The sequence below is a fragment of the Moschus berezovskii genome, chromosome 2, assembly GCF_049115385.1.
Source record: "Moschus berezovskii isolate FMDL1 chromosome 2, NW_MosBer_1.0, whole genome shotgun sequence".
Taxonomy (NCBI): domain Eukaryota; kingdom Metazoa; phylum Chordata; class Mammalia; order Artiodactyla; family Moschidae; genus Moschus; species Moschus berezovskii.
The window spans coordinates 46,934,047-46,956,056 of NC_142461.1; the positions used below are offsets into that span (position 1 = coordinate 46,934,047).

At 40.2% G+C, this 22,010-nt stretch overlaps 1 protein-coding gene across 6 annotated transcripts in view; it reads right to left on the reverse strand.

The window, feature by feature from the left end:
• CFLAR (CASP8 and FADD like apoptosis regulator) overlaps window positions 1-22,010 on the reverse strand; it is a 54,648-nt gene that overhangs the window by 23,357 nt on the left and 9,281 nt on the right. For 3 of the 6 annotated variants that reach the window (XM_055397130.2, XM_088828359.1, XM_088828366.1), the window contains 5 exons: window positions 9,789-10,397; window positions 7,328-7,433; window positions 5,649-5,784; window positions 4,561-4,646; window positions 682-739 (listed from right to left, as the gene is read on the reverse strand). In XM_055397130.2, coding sequence (XP_055253105.2) covers window positions 682-739; window positions 4,561-4,646; window positions 5,649-5,784; window positions 7,328-7,433; window positions 9,789-10,150 — 748 coding nt within the window. In that variant the 5' untranslated portion in view covers window positions 10,151-10,397. Of the gene's footprint in view, window positions 1-681; window positions 740-1,467; window positions 1,564-4,560; window positions 4,647-5,648; window positions 5,785-7,327; window positions 7,434-9,788; window positions 10,398-19,425; window positions 20,279-22,010 lie in introns of those variants that run through there. The other 3 variants (XM_055397131.2, XM_055397132.2, XM_088828375.1) reach the window with 3 other exon arrangements.

Sequence of the window (22,010 nt, forward strand, 5' to 3'; positions counted from 1 at the left end):
ACATCCATACACGACTACTGGAAAAACCATAGCTTTGACTAGATGAACCTTTGTTGGCAAAATAATGTCTCTGCTTTTTAATATGCTGTCTAGGTTGGTCAGAGCTTTTCTCCCAAGGAGCAAGCATCTTTTAATTTCATGGCTGTAGTCACCATCAGCAGTGATTTTGGAGCCCAGGAAAATAGTCCGTCACTGTTTCCATTGTTTCCCATCTATTTGCCATGAAGTGATGGGACCAGATGACTAGGTTTTTGTTTTTAATTCTTTTATTTGTAGAGGTGGAGAATGTCGTCTTACAGTATCTACATTTATTAAATGGGCTATAAAACAAGATCCTAGAAACCTTTTTTCTTCCTGCTCCTAGATATTTGGTTAACATGACTTATGACCACGGCTAGATTAATGTTTAACATGGCCTGGTTATAGTTCTGTTTGAGGTATAAATGTCACATCTCTTAAAAATATAGCCAAAATGATGAAGTCAGAGGTATTTATATTCAAATAAGCTAATTTGATGGATAACTAGAAATGCCAATGAATATATTTTAAGAGTTTAACTGTTCATGTTGAAACTTAATTAAAATATGTAGATAAAGGAATGGCCAAGTCTAAACATGCAACATTTTGTACTTGAATTATCAAGCATTTATAAAGGTGAATATAAAGAAAAGCTGGTCTTACTTTGAATGTCAGGTGGTCCCATCATAAGCCTTTGTTCTTTACTCCTGCCATTCTGGAGCTTCAAACATAAAAAACAGGTCACACTCCCCGTTCATTTTTCAGAGGCATATTATATTACACCTCTTTAAATATCTTGATAGGATTCATACTTAGGAATAAATAAAAGTATCACATTCACTGTCAAATTATCTAAAGAAAACTAGCAAGAGACATTAATTCCATAAAACTATAGTCTATGACCAAAGCAGCCATTCAAAGTGAAAATACAATAAATGTGTAAATATATTCAACTAGCATATTAGAATGTTTCAAAAACAGCTCAATAAAGTCAGATGTCATGGTACAGGAGAGTTGCCACAATAACTCCAAGTTAGAACAAGCTGTTGGAACTTGCAACATTCAACATTCTGTGTTAAAGATCAGGTCATTCAGCCTGATCTTTAACACAGAGGCAAGGTAAGGGTATGATTAAGAGTGGGAGTGGAATTCTGCCACTTATTAGCTATGTAACTTTGAGTAAATTCTTTAACTATATGTCTGCTTCTTTATCTTCAAAATGAGGACAATAATAGTACCTACCTTATAAATATTTTTGAGGATTAAATGTATACAAGGCACTCAGCACAGTGCCTTTCAAGCATACAGAAGTACTTAATAAATTCCAGTTTTTATTTTTCTATAACGCCTAGTTATGCGTAAGCCACATGTGGGCATGGCTCTTGAACATTAGCCACCCTCTCTGAGGGCCAGAATGGGATGAATCGGAGAATGAAAGATTGAACAGACCCCTTCTCTTCTCAGATGACAGGTCCTGTGTAAGGTACACATAGCACACACTGTCAACCATCTGATACGCTCAGCTTTCAAATGACAGCTCTCTTCTGAAGCTACCCTAGCCAAAAGAGAGAAGTACACTATTTATTAAGCTGTGTCTGTAGCTGGGTCTGTGCATCTAAATCAAAGAAAACACATAAACTGCTTTTATCAGTAATAACCAATGACTTAGCCAGAGGATAATGATATTAGAATTTGGAACCCCACATGGGTGGGCATTCACTTTTACATACTATTAAAGAGATATAACATCAAATTAAAGCTAGATTTACTCTAGATAAATATAAAAAACATTACAGTACAGAGTTACAACTTTTTTTTTTTTTTTTGGCTGCATCGTGTGGCTTGCAGGATCTTAGTTCCCCAACATGGGATCAAACCTGTGCCCTCTGCAGTGGAAGCACAGTCCTAACCACTAGATAGCAAGGAAAGTCCCACAATTTGTTAATTCATATGTTGGTATCACATATCCTACAATGCCACTGTAATTTTTTAAATAATAATGATAATGATAAAGAATGTATTTGAAAACCATTCAGCCAGCGTGAACTAATTGCAATGTATCAAACATTTCACTCAATAGTTGAGAACATTCTTTTTTTTTAACGAAGTGCATATAGCCTCACCAAAACAGACAGTATAATGTGCCATAAAAAGCAAACAAAAAATTCAGTGCATTCTGAAAGACAGAAATCATACAGAGCAATTCTTTGACCAAAACAGAATTAAATTATAAATCAATAATAACAAGGAAATGTTTATATCTCTGGAAATTAACTTTAACACTTCCAAAGATATTTTGTCACATAAAGGCAAGTATTTGAACTCAGGGGCTAAATCTGGACAAAATTTATAAAGAGATGGGGCATTTAGAATAAAGAGATAGGACATTTAGGGTGGGGTAAGCGGGTAAGACTTTTCTAAGGGCATCCAGGAATCTCTGGAACTTGGGATGGCAAATGCTACTGTAATTTTAAAATCACCTTTGCAAACTTGTATGAGTTAACATCCAGGGCCCTAAATCGTGTGAGGAATTCACTGAATTCACATGCCAAAGTGCCTGCTAACTAAATAAATGAATGACCAAGGCCACAGATTAATATAGCAAATTTAAGGCAAAATTTACAGAGCATGTGGGTTCCTAAAAAGCCATATAGACAGTGAATACAATTACTTGCATTAACAAAATAGAAAGGCAATAATAAAAATACGGCAGGCTTTTAACTAAGAATGACAGTATAATTTCTGTTAGATACACCATAGCAAAGAAAGTTCAGAAAATCTGGATCAGAATCCTAAATCAATCTTCTCTCATGATTTCGTATCACAGAGGTTTGGAAGGACAAAGAAAAGCATGTTTAATTCTGGAAAAAATACACCATGGTGTAGAAGGAGTATGGATGGGCCTAGGTCTGGCGGTAGGTAGAGTGGGCACTCAATGTTTCTTAGGCCTGAGTGAAAGTTGCTCAGTCGTGTCTGACTCTTTGCAACACCATGGACTATATAGTCCATGGAATTCTCCAGGCCAGAATACTGGAGTGGGTAGCCTTTGACTTCTCCAGGGGATCTTCCCAACCCAGGGATTGAACCCAGGCCTTCCGCATTGCAGGCGGATTCTTTACCAGCTCAACCTCGAAGGAGGCCCTTTGGTCCTTAGGCCCTTAGGTCTAAATGTCCTTATTTATTTAATGAGAGGGTTGGGCAGTTAATGCCTACCACCATCCATCTGCGTTCAGAAATTCTATTGCTTAATGCTCTTACAACTTATCTTCTCCACAAAACTATTTTTATTACAGGTATAGTCAATATTTTCATCACATACTTTTATGAAAGTGCTTATGATTTAATCACAAATGATAAACTGTGGTCCTGATTACACATTCCACATATCCTTATATGTGGATGAGGATGAGATTGCAATGAGATTAAATTTTCAATATAAAAGATTAACCAAACAATTATTCTAATGATGACCTTGCACCGCTGACTAACACAACCACCAGAAGTGACTATCTGTTATTTATGGTCACAAATCAATCACTCAGTGACAAAAACACTTTTACACTTTTGTTGAAGTCACTAAAATTAGCTCAATGAAAAGCAAATGCACAAAGAGGTAAATACAAGGATATTTATTTTGAAGTATTGTCTTATAACAAAAGATTAGAAAAAATCTAAATCAACATATGTAAAATGTATTGTGATACATTTAGAAACTGAAACTATGTCCAATCACTAAAAACAATGATTAAATAGAGGCAGTCCCCTATGATTCATATGAAAAAATTTCTAAGAATTCTCAGGTCAGGACAGTGCGCATAGTGTGCTACCATTTGTTCAGAAGAAAAAAAATAAAGATTAATATGATATGTGCATAGATTATCTCCAAATGGTCAGAGAAGAAAAATGGGTAACAACAGCTGCCTCTGGGGAAAGGAACTGGTTGTAAGAGGAAACATACTTTAAAAATCACTTTAGCACATTTTGAATTTTTTGTCCATGGGCATGTCCTACCTATTTTTATTTAAAAAGTTAAATTCTCTAGACTTCTTTGGTGGTCCAGTGGTTAAGAATCTGTCTTGCAGTGCAGGGGACACAAGTTTGATCCCCGGTCAGGGACCTAGATCTCACATGCCACAACAAAGATTTCACAAGCTACAACCAAGACCTGCTGCAGCCAAATAAATAATGTTAAAAAATAAAAAGGTAAATTTTCAAAGGAACACACAAACAATGGAAAAAATGTTTGTATATGTGGATATATAAACACACAGGGAAGAAAGACTAGAGGGGAACAACGGTTAACATGGAGGTGATTTATCTTCTTTCCTTTATATATAGTTCTCTGTATTTCCCAAGTTATCTCAATAAACATATTAGCTTTGAACTTATAAGAATTTATACATATTTTATAAACAAATGCATATTTCTGTCACAATTTTTTTCAGATGTTAAATGAAATACATGCTAGGAGAATATGTACATTTTTATCAAAGTTCTGAAATTGCTTCACGCCAGGATTCCACACATTTGCCCCAGACTCACCCTTAGGTTATATGAAGGATCTTTAACACTCAAGTTTGGCAGAGATGCCTGGAGAGCATTTACATAATTTGTTTCCGCTCCTTGAGCTACAAGCAGAAGAGAGGCCCTGAGTTAAGACTGACAAATTATCATCAAATGAATCTTCAACAATGGCTCAGTTCAGAGTCAGTCATGATCTTTCAAAATACAAAACTTTCCAGCGACTTACTGAACTCAAAATGTCAGATCAGATGACTCTTCTCCCAATGTCATTAAGAACAGACTAAAAGTGCTACTCCTATTCTTGATCTTGAAACATTCATGGGCATGGGGGAGGGCTGTGTGTAGATCACTGGGTATCAGTCGTGCCCTCAGGCTCTATGGTGGCAGTAGACTGCTAGCAGAGCCCATACTGAGTGTGAGTCTAAAAGACATGGGAACTGAGGGATGGGATGGGGAGGGAGGTGAGAGGGAGGGTCAGGATGGGGAACACATGTACACCCATGGCTGATTCATGTGAATGAATGGCAAAAACCACCACAATATTGTAAAGTAATTAGCCTCCAATTTAAAAATAAAATAAAAAATAAATAAAAGACATGGGAAGGGGTGCCGTGAGAGAGAAGGCCAATATGTGCTGGTCCCCTTTATGGAAGGGGTTCAGCAGAAAAGATGCCCCTTTCCATGAGGAGGTTATATGCAAGGCAGTTACAGGACCCCAGGGACAGGATGTCTCCAGAGCTTGAATGGTGGTCAGGCAAGGCAGCAGGGCTTGGGATAGACTCAGAAGCCCTGAGTGCACACAGTGCCACCAGCCAGCACAGAAAGTTGGGGTGCTGACTCCTTCTTGAAGACCAGAATGTTAAGAACTGCTTGGTGGCATTTTGCAGAGGGCCAAGACTCTGTGGTCAGGAGTGCTGGGTGAAGAAGTTAGCAGATATGGGGTGTAGAGGATATAAAGGATTCCAATTGCTAGCCTCAGGCTGGTGAAGGCCATGGACATTCGGGTTCTGTTCCATCCACCCACTGTACACGTGAATCTCTACCAACCTAACCCACTACACATAGGTACTTCCTTAGGCCACAGAGAGGGCCAAAATGCTGCTCACCTGATTGCTTGTATTTCTGGATTTTTGTCTTCAGGTCTATCCTGTTGATGTTCCTTAGGCATTCTTCTAATAAATCCAGTTGATCTGGAGCAACCAGATTCAGCTTCTCCAATTCAACCACAAGATCCAAGAAACTCTAAAAGAACCATCAATAAGAAACAAATGTCAGTACGGCTGACCATCATGCCTCATATGCAAACCTCAGGCTGTGTAATTTATAACAACAAGAAAATGTGACCAGAGGAGCCCTCTGAGTGACCTTCAAGGATCCTAAACCAGACTGCTTTGTTTTATTGTCTCTCCAAGGCCATGAGCAAATTACACTCCTGGAATTTACCCAGAAAAGAGGTAAGTCTTTGTGGGGGCCAACCTGCACCTAGGTTGGGAATAGATGCATGAGTCATTTTTTGCATGAAGGATTAAGAAAGCAGGCCTGAAAATAAAATCTTCCTGTGTTAATTCTCTTCCCAAAAGCCAGGCTGGTGTCATAGTGAAAAACTCTAAGGGATTTACTGAAAAAGGGAAGTGAGAAGGTAGCTGGGGAAATGTTTTTACTAGAAAAATTCTAAATGATATAGTCTTGAAGTTCCTAAAATATTTTAATCAATGCTGGAAATTCCAGTTTATTCTGATACAGTAGACAGACATGAGGTGGTAAAATTACAAGGTGAGGGTATTTTGCTACTTGTTCAGCCTGGAACATAGGGATTGTGAAAGAACTACATTTCAGAAATAGGCATCGCTTTTGGTTTTATTTTCTATTTGACATTTGGTTACTAATGTGCTGTCTTTATTTTTCAATTAATAATCATAATTAAATCTACATAAATGATTGAGAAATAAGTGGACTGGGGACACCAAAAAATGAGTTCTATTTTTTTTATTTTACTTTCCATTTTGCATTTGATAATGGGGGCATACAGTTGCCATATATTCCTAGATCTCAGAAATGAAACAACAATCATTAAGAAACATGAGGAGATTCTTAAGCAATGATTTGCCAAAGTCCTCAGAAGCAGGTCCTTGATACTAGAGACCCGAGCTTTTCCTGGCCTGTCCACAGGTTGGAAGTACACATCAGGCCAGCTGGGATTTAAATACTTTTCCAGTGACCACAGTATCCCTGAGATTTCACCCTTAGCTCATTTTCAACTGCAAATCTACACTTCTGCCACTCTCTGGATTCATCAGTCTCAAGGACCTTCCCTGGCCCATCTGCCCCGCAGCCTGGTGCCTCCACACTGACCCTGAACTGGCTGAGGAGAGAGAGACGGCAGAGAGCAAGATGGCAGTGGACCAGCACTTCCCATCTGTTTCTACTCAGTGTGAGTAGATGGGACTTCCTAACCCTCCCAGATGATCTGTCAAACCAGGGAGAGAAGCTGAAGTATAAGCCAGGCCTATGATTTTACACAAATAAAGGATAAAATACAAGGATAAAACACACACCCAGGGCCACACCAGCCAATATCACTCTGTTGCCTCTCAATTCATGAACCAATTTTTTTCCCATCAGTGTTACTATGAAAAAACCCTCATACTCTTCTCCCTTCCCACCTTCACCCTCAATTTGGGCCTCCTTGCTTAAGTGCCTGATTCCCTCTCTTTATAACATAGAGAACAACTCCCAGCTTCTGATAAGACTCTTGGGAACATGAATAAAGAAAAAGAAAACTCACCTTATCCTTGGCTATCTTGCTTCGGCCCATATAATCTCTCATGAGGAATATTAATGAGGATATGTCAGATTTATCCAAATCCTCACCAATCTCCATTATCAGCACCCTGAAAACCAGACAAGGTTCTTTAGTAAATTCAGACCCAAGTCCTAGTGAGAATACTAAGAGCGCAGGTCTCCTCTAGGCCAAAAATTGGTTAAAAGACTAATTCTTGCCCCTATATTGAATGTGTCCCCCAGAAAACAGAAAGCATAGATCACCTCAGGAGATCTTAAGGAAATTCAAAAAGGAAACTTATCCATTCCGAGTTTTCAGTAGAACATGGTACCTCTTTTTCCATCTGCTATGAAAAGAACAAGAGAATAAAAACTTCCCCCAAAGAATCCCCTAGCTCTCCCAGAAGTTATAACTGAAATAAATGAAGAATCTAAATGACTAAGATGAACGATGTAAATAGAATTCAAAATGATCTCATCCTCTCAGTTTAACAAATTCCCGGGTGATGCTGAAGCTGCTAATACAGGGACAATACTTTGAATCACAAGATTGTGAAGCAAAGTAACGCCTGAGCTGTCCTGGCTCGCTCCAGAACTCAAAGGGTAAAAGGCATCTACATCCTGGGGACTGTGAGTGTGTAGAAAGCCCCTCCTCACTTAGTCACCCCTGTTACAGCTGGAGTACCAGCATGCTTTATTGGGGCTCCCAAGGGCATCTCATGATTGTCATTAGTACCTGTCATTGTCATCACTGCTTAGAAGCCCATTTTCCCATTAGACTCTCAGATTCTTGGGGATGAAAGATTCTTCTTTTTGCTCTAGCGCTTATCAAACACCTCGCATATGTCAACCCACAATAAAGCCCACTCAATAGGTGAATAAATGAATCTAGCACTCCCTGGCCTCTCTACTCAGAGGTCCCCAAACTGCCTCCATTCACTATAGCCAGGAAACAGAAGATGGAGAGGGTCCCCTGACTTTTTCACAAAAACCCAGTCAGTGCCTCCTGAAAAGTTTTAAGATTTCTGACATCATATAATGGTTGGAGAAATGGAAGATGATTAAGAATAACAGCAACAACGATAATTAACCCTTCTATTGGTAGAGTGCTACCTGGTTTTAAAAAGTTCTTTACATAATTTAAAATATAATAATTTTTAAAAGTACTTCATAAACTAAATTATCACAATCAATCCATACAAACACACTTGTGAAATCAGATATTATTCTTAGCTTCACAAGTAGGAAAATGAAGGCCCAACTGATGGCAGTGGCTGGCTCAGTCTATGTGGCTTATAATTGGTTCTGAGGCTTCAAACAGACCTTTAATCTCAAGTCTCATCCACGTTCCAAGGGCCACACTGCTTGCAACTCTCTCTAATACAGTTTTTAATCATGTATATCATCTCCAAATATACTTTAATGATATAACTAAAGACTGGTGGTCCAGAGAAAAAAGAATTACTAATTTAAGGTTACAAATTATCTTCCTTCCCCAGAAATGCAGCCTTTCCTGTGGTTTCTGTGTCCCTCTGAGCCTCCAAGAGAATGCTCTGTGACCAGGAGGAAGGAACAATTCAAAGTCTGTCTGAACTAAAGGGAGCTCCAGTGGCCATTCCTCTCTGAACTTAAGGGAGTCTGCTGCTCTTGCAAAGTCACTTCAGTCGTGTCCGACTCTGTGAGACCCCATAGACAGCAGCCCACCAGGCTCCCCTGTCCCCGGGATTCTCCAGGCAAGAACACTGGAGTGGGTTGCCATTTCCTTCTCCAAGGCATCAAAGTGAAAGTGAAATCACTCGGTCGTGTCCGACTCTTAGCAATCCCATGGACTGCAGCCTACCAGGCTCCTCTGTCCATGGGATTTTCCAGGCAAGAGTACTGGAGTAGGGTGCCACTGCCTTCTCCTAAGGGAGTCTAGATGTGGTTAATTGAGGAAACCTTCAATCTGGGCTCCCCAGGGCCTTCGAGAGCAGGGACCTCACAGAAAGCCAGTTCACCCACTAACTTCCTTGGCTGCGGTGAGACCGGAGGGGACTCAGGAAGGATCACAAAGCTATACAAAGGTCAGGAAGATTACTGTCAGGCTGCTTGCTTTCTTTTCTCAGAACAGGAAATTGCCCAGCTCTGACATCACAGGCTAGCAAAGAACACAGAAGATCTCATAATTAGAAGCCTGCAAGAGTACTAGCTCTTAGTCATTTGTCTCTCTACCATTCTACCCATCGGGCAAACACATACCATCTGTCCTTTCCAGTTTCATTCTGACCTTCTACCCTTACTTTAAACAAACATGTACTAAGGATTCAAACATTTCAGAAGAATGAACATCAACAGGGCAATAAGATTGATGGGTAGATAAAGGGATGAACCTGTTTTTCTTAACGTCCTCGTTTCTATGGTTCTGAAGTCTAGACCTTCCTCCCTCCCTCCCACTGGTGCAGCCTCAGGAGGGGCTGATGAATTACCTATAGTCTGAAATCAGCTGTGGGTGCCTGCGCAGGAGGGCCTCCACTGTCGGGGCATCCATATTCAAGACCCTCTTGAGCAAGTCAAACCGCCTCACTCTGTAGAGCAGCTCAGCCAAACTCACAGAAGACAGCTTTCCTCTCTCTCTCAAAATATCCAGAAGATCCCTGACATTCAGTGGAACCGCATCTGCAGCAACATCTCGGCACAAAAAAAGGAGAGTATCCTTCTCATCTTCATCAAGTGCTTCTTCTACCTGATGGATGACCTCAGCAGACATCCTGTACAGTGTCATTCCAAGAAATGGCAGGAAGAAAAGTCTAGTCCAGTCAACAGAAGGCCATGAAGCTACTGATTTCATTTCTGGTGGTTTTCTTCATTTCTTTCAAAATCCTTTCCAGTGGAGGAGTTCTGTGGTCAAAAGGGAACTTTTTTTTTTTTTTAATCCTCCTAGCAAAATAACGTATGCCTCAAGGTCCAGGTACAGGTTCTTCTTTTCTTGCTGGTCTAATTTAGCTGATTAAACGCATGTTGTTAAGTCTACGGAAGTGATCCTCTCCGGAGACAAAGCAACTGATCCCAAAATCAGGACAGACAAAGAAGATTACCTACATTTTAAAGGAAATGAAACCAGAGACGAATTATTTAAAAAAAAATCCCACATGCTTTATCAGAATTTATCAGAGTGTAAAGTGTGGTAAGCGGAAAATCACTACTAAGGAATTAATGACGAAGTGGCAGATGAATGGTGAGGGGCAGAGGAAAAGCCCAATGACTAGGCTGCCCTTTGGACCACAGAAACTGAGGTCATGGGGGTTAACCCCTTTTTGGTGAACTCCCGTAGGCTTGAACAAACACAAATCTTAGCAAAGGGGACTCTGCAAGGTGTCAAAAATGATGGGAGAAAACCAGTTTCTGTCTCTATCTTACCCTTTTTTTTTTTCCAGTTGTTCTCTTACTTGGAACCCCCTCATTCACACCTGCTGCCATCCTCCCAAAGTCACAGGCACTTTACACAGTGTCATCATGAATGCTCACAGGACCCGTCACCATGTCTGAACGTAAGCCTTGCCAAGTTTTTATCACCTCTTTGGACCCTGAGCCCCATAGGAGGGTCAGAAGCCCACACTCACAACACATCGCTGGACAGCAATTATCACTAGCATTGCTGACTGCATCAGCGGAAAAAAAGGAGGTTGAGCAGATCTGCAGAAAGATCCAGGAATCGGGTGGGGTGTTCATGCCATGGGTGTATTCTTAACCTCTTCCATTGGAACTCAACCTATTTTCTTTCAAAATTTAAGTTATAAATGGGGATCACTGTTTAAAGTTTCATGGCCATATTTTATTTTAAATAAGCTCTTACATTCTGGTACAATACCCTGTCAGTTTCTAGCAGAGAACATTTCAGATTAAAAGCTAATCTTAGCAAAAAATAATTGGAAAATAATCTAATTGTAGGTTGATAACTGTTGCTGCATATTTGTGTACACGTGTATTAAACTAGCAGGATTTACTGAAAGGAACACTGATTCTATTTTATTTATTGATATACAATCTCGGGTTACAAAAGATGAGGCATCTTACAACAAACACATAAGTAGAAAAAAATTTATATGAGAACAAGGAGGAAAATAATTAGATTAGAAAGTCAAAATGAGGTGGAGGGATAAAGAATACAATGCAAATATGCAGGCCAGAAAGGCCTAAACAGATTTTAGCAGACTCTGAATGTATCCCAAGCTTCCTGGCAGTTAAAGCCAAAAGGGATACATGTGATGTTAAATAGCCCTTGCTGTCAAATAAAAGAAAAATTGAAAGAGTCTTAGAGGACGCACAATTTCCCTAGAGTTCGGGAGTTCCCCACCAATGGAAATATTAACGAGTACTTTAGTGTCTGAAATTAACAAAATTATGTTTATTTAAAATTTCATTTTTAAAAAATTTTAAATACCTTATTTTAAAATAAGCCACTCATGCATACCTTTCACACTAGCTTTCCTCTCAATAGTCTAAAAGGGTTAGTTTTTAATAAAATAGACACTTTAGTTAATGTAGGCTTGTTAATAAGTATAAATGTGTCTATGCCAATCCCATGCTCATTCATCGAAGCCTCACTTAAACACAGCCATTCTGAATAACTGGAGAAATGAAATTTAAAATGATTGTTTACTCAAAGTAGAAAAACTGGTATTCAGACTACTTCATTATTTTTCTAATCTGAAAGCTCAATGCTAATTTCATGTGTTTTGCAGAGGCTAAATCTGTACTCTACTCATGGGCTAACAGGACTTTAAACCTAACTTCTAGTTTCCAAAAAAGGAAGGCAAGTTCTTTTTCTATTCATTAAAAGTCATAATTCCGCAGTTGCTATTATTATAAATTAATCTATAAAATATTTACACTAGAAAGTATAAAATAAGTAAACACAAGAAGAAATGAGGGGCTTCCCTGATGGCTCAGTGGCAAAGAATCCAAGACACAGGCTTGATCCCTGATAGGAAGATTCCACGTGCTGTGGAGCAACTATGCACCACAACTATGGAGCCTGTGCTCTAGAGCCTGGGAGTCGCAACTACTGAGCCCATGCCCTGCAACTACTGAAGCCTGTGAGCCCTAGAGCCTTGCTCCACCACAAGAGAAGCCACTGCAGTGAGAAGCAACTAGAGAGTAGCTCCCTCATGCTGCAACTAGAGAAAAGTCAGCACAGCCAAAAGTAAATAAAACTATTAAAAAAAAAAGAAAGAAATGCGATGTTACGTACATTAACATACTGAAAAAGAACCAAACAGAGCTATTAGAAATGAAATGTTCAATTCCCTCTTTTTAAAAACAGTAATTTTTATAATTCATAACCATCAATGATATAATAATACCATCAAGAGTTAACAAAATTAGATAATTGCTTCTTAAAATATAATAGGCTCAGTTCGTTTCCTCTAGCCATTATACCCAAGGCTGCCTTCTGCCAGTCACGCACACTCAGCAAGAGAACTGGCATGCTGTCTTCCCTCTGTACTAATGGAAGTATAGTTTGGCAGCAAAATCCAAATTACTCAGTGGTAGCATCTGGCAGAGTCAAAGAAAATATCAAAAGGAAAACTACAGATCCTGTGCTGACCAAGGCCAACCAGATGCAGCAAAATACCAGTGCTTATGTGTTGGGGCAGTGTTGGGGACAGTGAACTCAGGCTAGCAGTGATTGGCACTTGAAAGAAGGGAGCATGAAAGGGAGAAGTAGGGCTACAGTCCAAATACTCACTACTTTGCTACAGTTTCTTTTAATCCCAAACCAAGAAATTAACATAAAAACTACTTTCAGACTAAGGAAGTTCAGTAAGGTCTTCAGAGGCAAAGCCCAAGCCACCCCCATAAGGTCACCTTCCCAAACCAGAGGATATGAGACATATATTCTGCTGAAGGTGAGTTCATGATTAAAAATCACCTGCATAAACAAAAAAGGCACCATGACAGTAGACAAAGTGAAACTCACATACTAGGAACCTGTATCTGAAAGAGTTTAAAAATAAGTATCTTCTGCTCAACATCACTCATTATCAGAGAAATGCAAATCAAAACCACAATGAGGTACCATCTCACGCCAGTCAGAATGGCTGCTATCCGAAAGTCTACAAACAATAAATGCTGGAGAGTGCAGAGTAAAGGGAACCCTCTTATGCTGTTGGTGGAATACAAACTAGTACAGCCACTATGGAGAACAGTATGGAGATTCCTTAAAAAACTGGAAAGAGAACTGCCATATGACCCAGCAATCCCACTGCCGGGCATACACAACGAGGAAATCAAAATTGAAAGAGACATGTGTACCTTAATGTTCATCACAGCACTGTTTACAATAGGCAGGACATGGAAGCAACCTAGATATCCATCTGCAGATGAATGGATAAGGAAGCTGTGGTACATACACACAATGGAATATTACTCAGCTATTTAAAAGAACACATTTGAATCAGTTCTAATGAGGTGGATGAAACTGGAGCCTATTATACAGAGTGAAGTAAGTCAGAAAGAAAAACACTAATACAGAATATTAACGCGTATATATGGAATTTAGGAAGATGGTAACAATGACCCTATATGCGAGACAGCACGAGACACAGATATAAAGAACAGACTTTTGGATTCTGTAGGAGAAGGCGAGGGTGGGATGATTTGAGAGAATAGCACTGAAACATGTATATCACCATATGAGAAATAGGTGACCAGTTCAAGTTCAATGCATGAAACAAGGCACTCAAAGCCGGTACACTGGGATGACCCTGAGGGATGGGGTGGGGAGAGAGGAGGGAGGGGGGTTCAGGATGGGGGCCACATGTACACCCATGGCTGATTCATGTCAATATATGGAAAAAACCACCACAACACTGTAAAGAAATTAGCCTCCAATTAAAATAAATTAATCTAAAAAATAAAAACAGAAAAAATATAAGTATCTTCAAAGGTTCAAGAAGATAAGGGCAATTTTTGAAATTTGACAGGTCAACTCAATGGTTCTTAATCAGGGGCAGTTTTTGCTCTTCAGGGACATTTGACAATTTTTGGTCAATTTGAGTCATTTTGGCCATCAAAACCAGGTGGAGTTATTGGCATCTACAAGACAAGAGGCTAGGGATGCTGCTAAATATTACACAATGCATATTCCCCTCAACAAAGTTCAGCCCTAAGTGAAACAGTGCCAAAACTGAGAAACTGTGCACTAGATAATCTGGAAGAAATGACTATAATACACACTGAAATGCTAAAGAAAACATAAAAAATGTTTGCTCAAATATACAGTTGAGCATGTAACAAAGTAAATTTGTAGGAAGGCAAAAAGAAAAAACAGCTAAAAACCAGTGATAAGCTGTTTAAGATGTGCCATATACAATAGTATAAAAACAGAGAACATGTAGGAATGAGTCTAACAAATATACACAAAACATTAACAGAAAAAAAGATATAAAACATTATTGGAAAGACATTTAAAAAGACCTAGATAAATAGTTTTAGCTTGCTTGTGAGTATGGAGACTGAATATAATAAAGATGTGAGTTCTCTAAAATCAATGATCTATGGATTTAAAGCAAGGGACTTATGAGACAGCAATTTATAAAAGGTTTAATAGCAATTATTAATATGAGAAAAAGAAGTCAGCAGCAAATATTATACTTAGTGGTGACACGTTAGCAACATTCCCTTAAAAATGAGACTCAAGACAAGCATGATCACCCCTTCTATTCAACACTGTCCTGGAGGATATAGCTTAGCACTAAAGTAAGAAAAAACTTTAATTAGAGCATAAGCATAGGAACCAAAGAACAAACTATCAATCTTCACAGGCAGTAAGACTTTCTACATAGGAAACCCAAGTATACCAACAGATAAAATCCTAGAATTCATAAGAGGTTAACGCTTGGATATAAATGATTAATAAATGAAAGTCAATTATATCTCTATCCATTAGCAAAAAATAGCAAGAAAATGTAATTTTTTTAAAAAAGACACTATCTAAAAAAAGATACTATACGAACTAAAAACAGTCATACAGCATACAGAAAAAATCTTTCAAAAGATACACAAAACAGTAAAGAAGAAATTATAAAACTTTAAGGGAGACATCAGTTAAGACAAAGATAACTGAAGAAATGTATGATAATCATGGAGAGAAGATTCAATATCATCAGGATATCAGTTCCCAAATGAATTTATATAAATTTAAGTCCAATCAAACACCGAAAAAATTTTGCCATGGACCGTGGCAAGCTGATTTTTAAGTTTATATGGAGAAGAAGGGCCAAGAATAGCCAGTACAAGCTTTAAGAACAACCAGTTGAATGAAGCTGCCTTACCAGATATCAAGATTTATTATAAATGTATACTAATATGACACAGGAATAGGTAATAGAACAACTAATACACAGATGAGAACTCAGGAATAAATCCATACACTGATGACTAAGGTGGTCCTGTAAATCAGAGCAAAAGGACATTAACGTCCAGAAAGGGTGCTGAGACAACTAGTTTTCCATACATACAAAGAGGATAAACTGGGATCCTTTGCTCATACCATTTACAAGCCAATTCCACAAGTAGTAAAGTCCTGGACATAAAATGTCTAGAAAAGATTCTCCAAGAACATTACAACCTACAAATAAAAAAGTCATTTTGTAAGACGTAGCCAGAAGGAAATGGCAAGCCACTCCAGTGTTCTTGCCTGGAGAATCCCAGGGATGGGGGAGCCTGGTGGGCTGCGGTCTATGGGGTCGCACAGAGTCGGACACAACTGAACTGACTTAGCAGCAGCAGCCAGAATATGGAAAGCATTTCTGCAAATCAATAAGCATATGACAAGCAACCCAAGGTGAAAATAGGCAATAGGCAATTCCCAGAAGAAGAAACCCCAAACAGCCACAAACCATATGAAAAGATATTGAAGGCAAAATAGTATTCAGAGAAATGCAAATTTAAACTACAGTGAGATATTATTTCACATTGGTCAAATCTGTTACTACATGTCAGAGAAAATACAGTGAAATTAGAAACTTTACACATTGCTAGAGGAATTATAAATTGATTTGGCCACTTTAAAGAACAAGTTGGCAATACCTGGTAAAGATGTAAGCATATGTTACTCTATGATATGAAAATTTTATTCCTAAATAAATATGTTTTTAAAATTCTTAGATTACCAAGACATGTACATAATGTTCCAAGCATCAGTAAATCTTAGTGCAAAATAATGCTAACCACCTACAAGTCTATTAAAAGAGACTGAATAAAATGTCCCAGTCCTTTGTAAAATACAATACAGCCATGAAAAATGAAGAACTATGAATGAATCTCACAAACAGACAAAAAATAAAACAAATATTTCTGCTAAAGCAAAAAGTTGCTAAAGCATGCATATCATATCATGTGATCACTCACCTAGAGCCAGTCATCCTGGAATGTGAAGTCAAGTGGGCCTCAGGAAGCATCACTATGAACAAAACTAGTGGAGGTGATGGAATTCCAGTTGAGCTATTTCAAATCCCAAAAGATGATGCTGTGAAAGTGCTGCACTCAATAAGTCAGCAAATTTGGAAAACTCAGCAGTGGCCACAGGACTGGAAAAGGTCATTCCAATCCCAAAGAAAGGCAATGCCAAAGAATGCTCAAACTACCGCACAACTGCATTCATCTCACACGCTAGTAAAGTCATGCTCAAAATTCTCCAAGCCAGGCTTCAGCAATATGTGAACTGTGAACTTCCAGATGTTCAAGCTGGTTTTAGAAAAGGCAGAGGAACCAGAGATCAAACTGCCAACATCCGCTGGATCATCGAAAAAGCAAGAGAGTTCCAGAAAAACATCTATTTCTGCTTTATTGACTATGCCGAATCCTTTGACTGTGTGGATCACAATAAACTGTGGAAAATTCTGAAAGAGATGGGAATACCAGACCACCTGACCTGCTTCTTGAGAAACCTGTATGCAGGTCAGGAAGCAACAGTTAGAACTGGTCATGGAACAACAGACTGGTTCCAAATAGGAAAAGGAGTACGTCAAGGCTGTATATTGTCACCTTGCTTATTTAACTTATATGCAGAGTACATCATGAGGAACGCTGGGCTGGAAGAAGCACAGTTGGAATCAAGATCGCTGGGAGAAATATCAGTAACCTCAGATATGCAGATGACACCACCCTTATGGCAGAAAGTGAAGAAGAACTAAAGAGCTTCTTGATGAAAGTGAAAGAGGAGAGTGAAAAAGTTGGCTTGAAGCTCAACATTCAGAAAACTAAGATCATGGCATCTGGTCCCATCACTTCATGGAAAATAGATGGGGAAACACTGGTTGACTTTATTTTGGGGGGGCTCCAAAATCACTGCAGATGGTGACTGCAGCCATGAAATTAAAAGAGGCTTACTCCTTGGAAGGGAAGTTATGACCAACCTAGGGACATATTAAAAAGCAGAGACATTACTTTGTCAACAAAGGTCCACCTAGTCAAGGCAATGGTTTTTCCAGTGATCAAGTATGGATGTGAGAGTTGGACCATAAAGAAAGCTGAGCACAGAAGAGAGTCCCTTGGATTGCAAGGAGATCCAACAAGTCCATCCTAAAGCAGATCAGTCCTGAGTGTTCATTGGAAGGACTGATGTTGAAGCTGAAACTCCAAAATTTTGGTCACCTGATGCAAAGAGCTGACTCATTTGAAAAGACCCTGATGTTGGGAAAGATTGAAGGCAGGAGGAGAAGGGGATGACAGAGGATGAGATGGTTAGATGGCATCACCGAATCAATGGACATGAGTTTGGGTAAACTCCGGGAGATGGTGATGGACAGGGAGGCCTGGCATGCTGCGGTTCGTGGGGTCACAAAGAGTCGGACACGACTGAGCAACTGAACTGAACTGAAGATCTTAAATGTTAGTAATAATTTGGGGTTTCCCAGGTGGTTCAGCGGTAGAGAATCCACCTGTCAATGCAGGAGCCACAAGAGATGTAGATTCAATCCCTGGGTCGGGAAGATCCCCTGGAAAGGAAATGGCAACCCACACCAGTATTCTTGCCTCAGAAATCCCATGAACAGAGGAGCCTCATAGGCTAGAGTCCATGGGGTGGCAAAAGAGCTGGACACGACTGAGCAGCTGAGCATGCACACATGCTGAGCACTCTCAACTTACATTAAGACCCTAAATGTTAGTAACAATACCATATATTGTTTATGGATATGTGTATTAAAAATATTAAAACATATAGTAATAATAAATAATTAACACAGAAAAGTGGTTTCTGTTGTGGGATTAACAGAACGTCACTAGATAAAAATACAGAGGGAAAGTGACTAAATTTGTAATATTTTACTATATAAGCTCAGCAATAGATATACAGACAGTAAAATAAATATACCTCTGACCACATTCTCTGACCACAGTGCAATAAAATTAGAAGACAATAATTAGCCAAAAGGAAACCCTATACGTTCTTGAACTAAAAAAAGGAGTTTCTCTCTCTCTCTCTACTGCATTTAGCCCTTACCAGTTCAGTTAACAAGTACTGCATAAAAACAACCAGAGCATGCCGTATAGAAACTATCTCATAGCATTGAAAATGCTTTCAGAGCTTTTTTGGTGTATGCATAGACAATCCTTAGAACAAGAAAGCCTAGAAGCATCCCAAAGTTAACATCAAAAAGAACAAGTCCGATTTTATTTAACATGATTCAAGATATAGGGTTGAAGGGGGGCTTCCCTGGTTTCTCAGTGGTGAAGAATCCGCCTGCCAATGCAGGAGGCTTGGGTTTGATCCCTGATCTGGGAAGATCCCACATACCACGAAGCAACTAAGCCCCTGTGCTCTAGAGCCCTGGAGCTGCAACTACTGAGTCTACATGTTCCAACTACTGAAGCCCAAGTGTCGGAGAGCCCATGCTCTGCAATAGGAGAAGCCACCTCAATGAGAGGCCCATGCACAGCAATTAGAGAATAGTCCCTGCTCTCTGAAACAAGAGAAAAGTCAGCAATGAAGACCCAGCACAGCCAAAAACGAATAATTATATATTTTTAAAAGATAGGGTAGAAGGGATGGGGAGGAGGGTGGCAGGTAGAATGAGTTCTTTAGAGTTTGGTGAAAGGAAAGTGCTCATTACTTACCAGCCCTGTCCTGCCTGAGCGTCCTAGTTCAGCACCACACACCTCCTCTGAAGTCAATGGCTTCACCTCACTCAGAGACAAAGGAGCTGTCCAGGCCCAATTCTTTCTCTCTCCTCCTTTCAACCACCCAGCCCTCCGGACTGACCGAGACTTCTGTTAGTCTTCTTTCACGCCCACTGTCTTAAGTCATTCATCTTTCCCAGCAGGGCAAAACTGCCAGCGATGTGTGTGTTTCTAGAATTTTTAAGGAATTCCCCTTTCTGTCACCCCCTCTCTGGCAAACTTTAATTTAATGACTGTCTCTCCTTCGTGTCCTCACCCACACAAAATTTCCACAATGGTACAAACTGTCCCCCACCTTCAGAGTCAGAGCAGTTCCAGTTTCACTTCTCAACTAGTTGCGAATGATCACTGAATACACCAAATAAAGCAGATGTAAGTCATGAGGGTTCCTTTCCACTGGTTAATGGAAAGGGAGAGAGTATCAGCTTCTAGAAGAAGAAATCACTCCAGTAGAAAAACATTGATATAGGTGGATACAGGTGCTTACAAAAATGCTGTAAGGGCTTGAGGAATGGTCTCCTAACTGAGCTTCTGAGAAAGATTCCCAGGGCTCCCAGAAAGACCTCGTCTTGGCCAAGGCAGTGGGGATGCAGGAGGCTGTCAACAGTAGCATAGAGCTAAAGAACACCTCAGGGCTCCCCTGGTTGCCTAGTGGTTAAGAATCCTCCTGCCAAATGCAGAGAACACGGATTCGATCCCTGGTCCGGGAAGATCTCACAGGCCAAGGAGCAACTAATTCCATGGCTGTAACTACTAAAGTTTATGTGCCCTAGAGCCCGTGCTCTGCAACAAGAAAAGCCACTGCAATGAGAAGCCTGCACATCACAACAAAGAGTAGCCCCCGCTCACCACCACTAGAGAAAGCCCGCATCCAGCAAGGAAGACCCAGCACAGCCAAAAACAAAATAAAGAAATCTTAAAAAAAAAAAAAAAAGAACAGCTCAGTCAATGATTCCAAGATCAGAGGGCTGATCAGCCCCCCATCTTCCTCCTCTGTCCCCACAGCTGGTGACTGGACTCAACAATGTGCTGCTCAAACACCGCCATGCTGGCCAGCAGGGAAACCAACAAGAGCAGCCAGCTACTTGGTCCCTCCTCCACTTGTTTACAGATCGTGCCCACATGTACCTTAATTCACATACTGGTTGTAAAGGAGTCTGGGAAATGCAGTTTGTGGTTTTCCACTCTCTAGACCTAAGTGAGAACAGGTCCTGAGCACCAACTGACACCAACTGACAGAAGGATATTCCATGAGAACATTGTTGTCTTCTTTGCGGTTAGATCTTCTGCACGGACCCCAGTGCCTGACTCCTAGGAAGCACTCAATTAGTATTTGAATGAGTGAATAGAGTTTCAGAATTCGTTTCAAGGCAACGGCCTCACTTTCTTAGCTCCCCAGATAGGACCTAGAAGCAAGGGCTACAAGCCCTTTTCTGGCTAGCACCTCAGTTCTCTTGCCCTTTTGCCTCCTCACCGCCAGCTCTGCAATACCTTGGTATGCCAGAACTTTCCAGTTTGAGCACTAAAATTTCCATTGTCCCCAAAACTCCTCATTGGCAAACCGGGATGGTCACGCCAGCATCCCATCCTCAGATGGTGAGCATCCACCACTCACAAATTTAGAGTAGAAGTCGTGCTGAATGGAGGGGGGAAATCATCCCACACTCTTGTGGTTTTCGACATCAGCTAACCCCTTACTGCTGCTTGGCATGCTATTTCAGGACTGCGGTCAGCTCCTTTCAAAAGCCCCTTCACCCCTTCCACCCTCACAGCTTTCTTCTATCCAAACACCACACTAGAGCCACTTCTCGTCGATTGACCTTGCAGTTGATCGAGTGATCTCTTGCAACCTCCCACCTTCCGCTGCTGTCCCATACCTTCCTGGGCCATCCACTCCCCATCTGCTCTCTTGTCTCCACCCTCTCTCTACCTTCAGGGGCTCCTCCTCCTTCAGCTTGTAAACATGTTCAGTCTCTTCCATCTTAAAAATAAAGAAAACAAAAAACCCCTTCAGCCTGAGATCCCCTAGACTTAACCAGTCTTTCACTCTTTTTCCTTTCATGTGAAGCTGAGGTTTCAGAAAGGGAGAGACAGCAATGCGTGTTTCAGGTCCTTCAGTGTCTCAGTTCACTCAAGATGCCTCCACTGGTATCCCCTCCACCCCGCATCCTTTATACAGTGACACTCAGTGCCAAACTGGAGACTGAAACAAAGGAAGCATCATTCACGTGGATACTGTCTTTATTGAGAATTCTGATATTTTCTTCATCATGAATTTTTGGCATTCATGTCAATTTTTTCAAACTTTTGCATTAAAATAGTACTTATCTTGATTTTTCACACCCCCTTAAATGATGGGCCTGAAATGAGTGCCTCTCTCGCCTCACCCTAGTATCCTCCCCTGATGGTACTCTTCTAGAGGCCCTCGTGGCCTCCTAGTGGCCAAATCCGTGGTCACGGGGAAGTCTTTTTTCACCCAAGAATTCTGATACTCCTCCTTGAAATTCTTCTCCCTTGGCTGA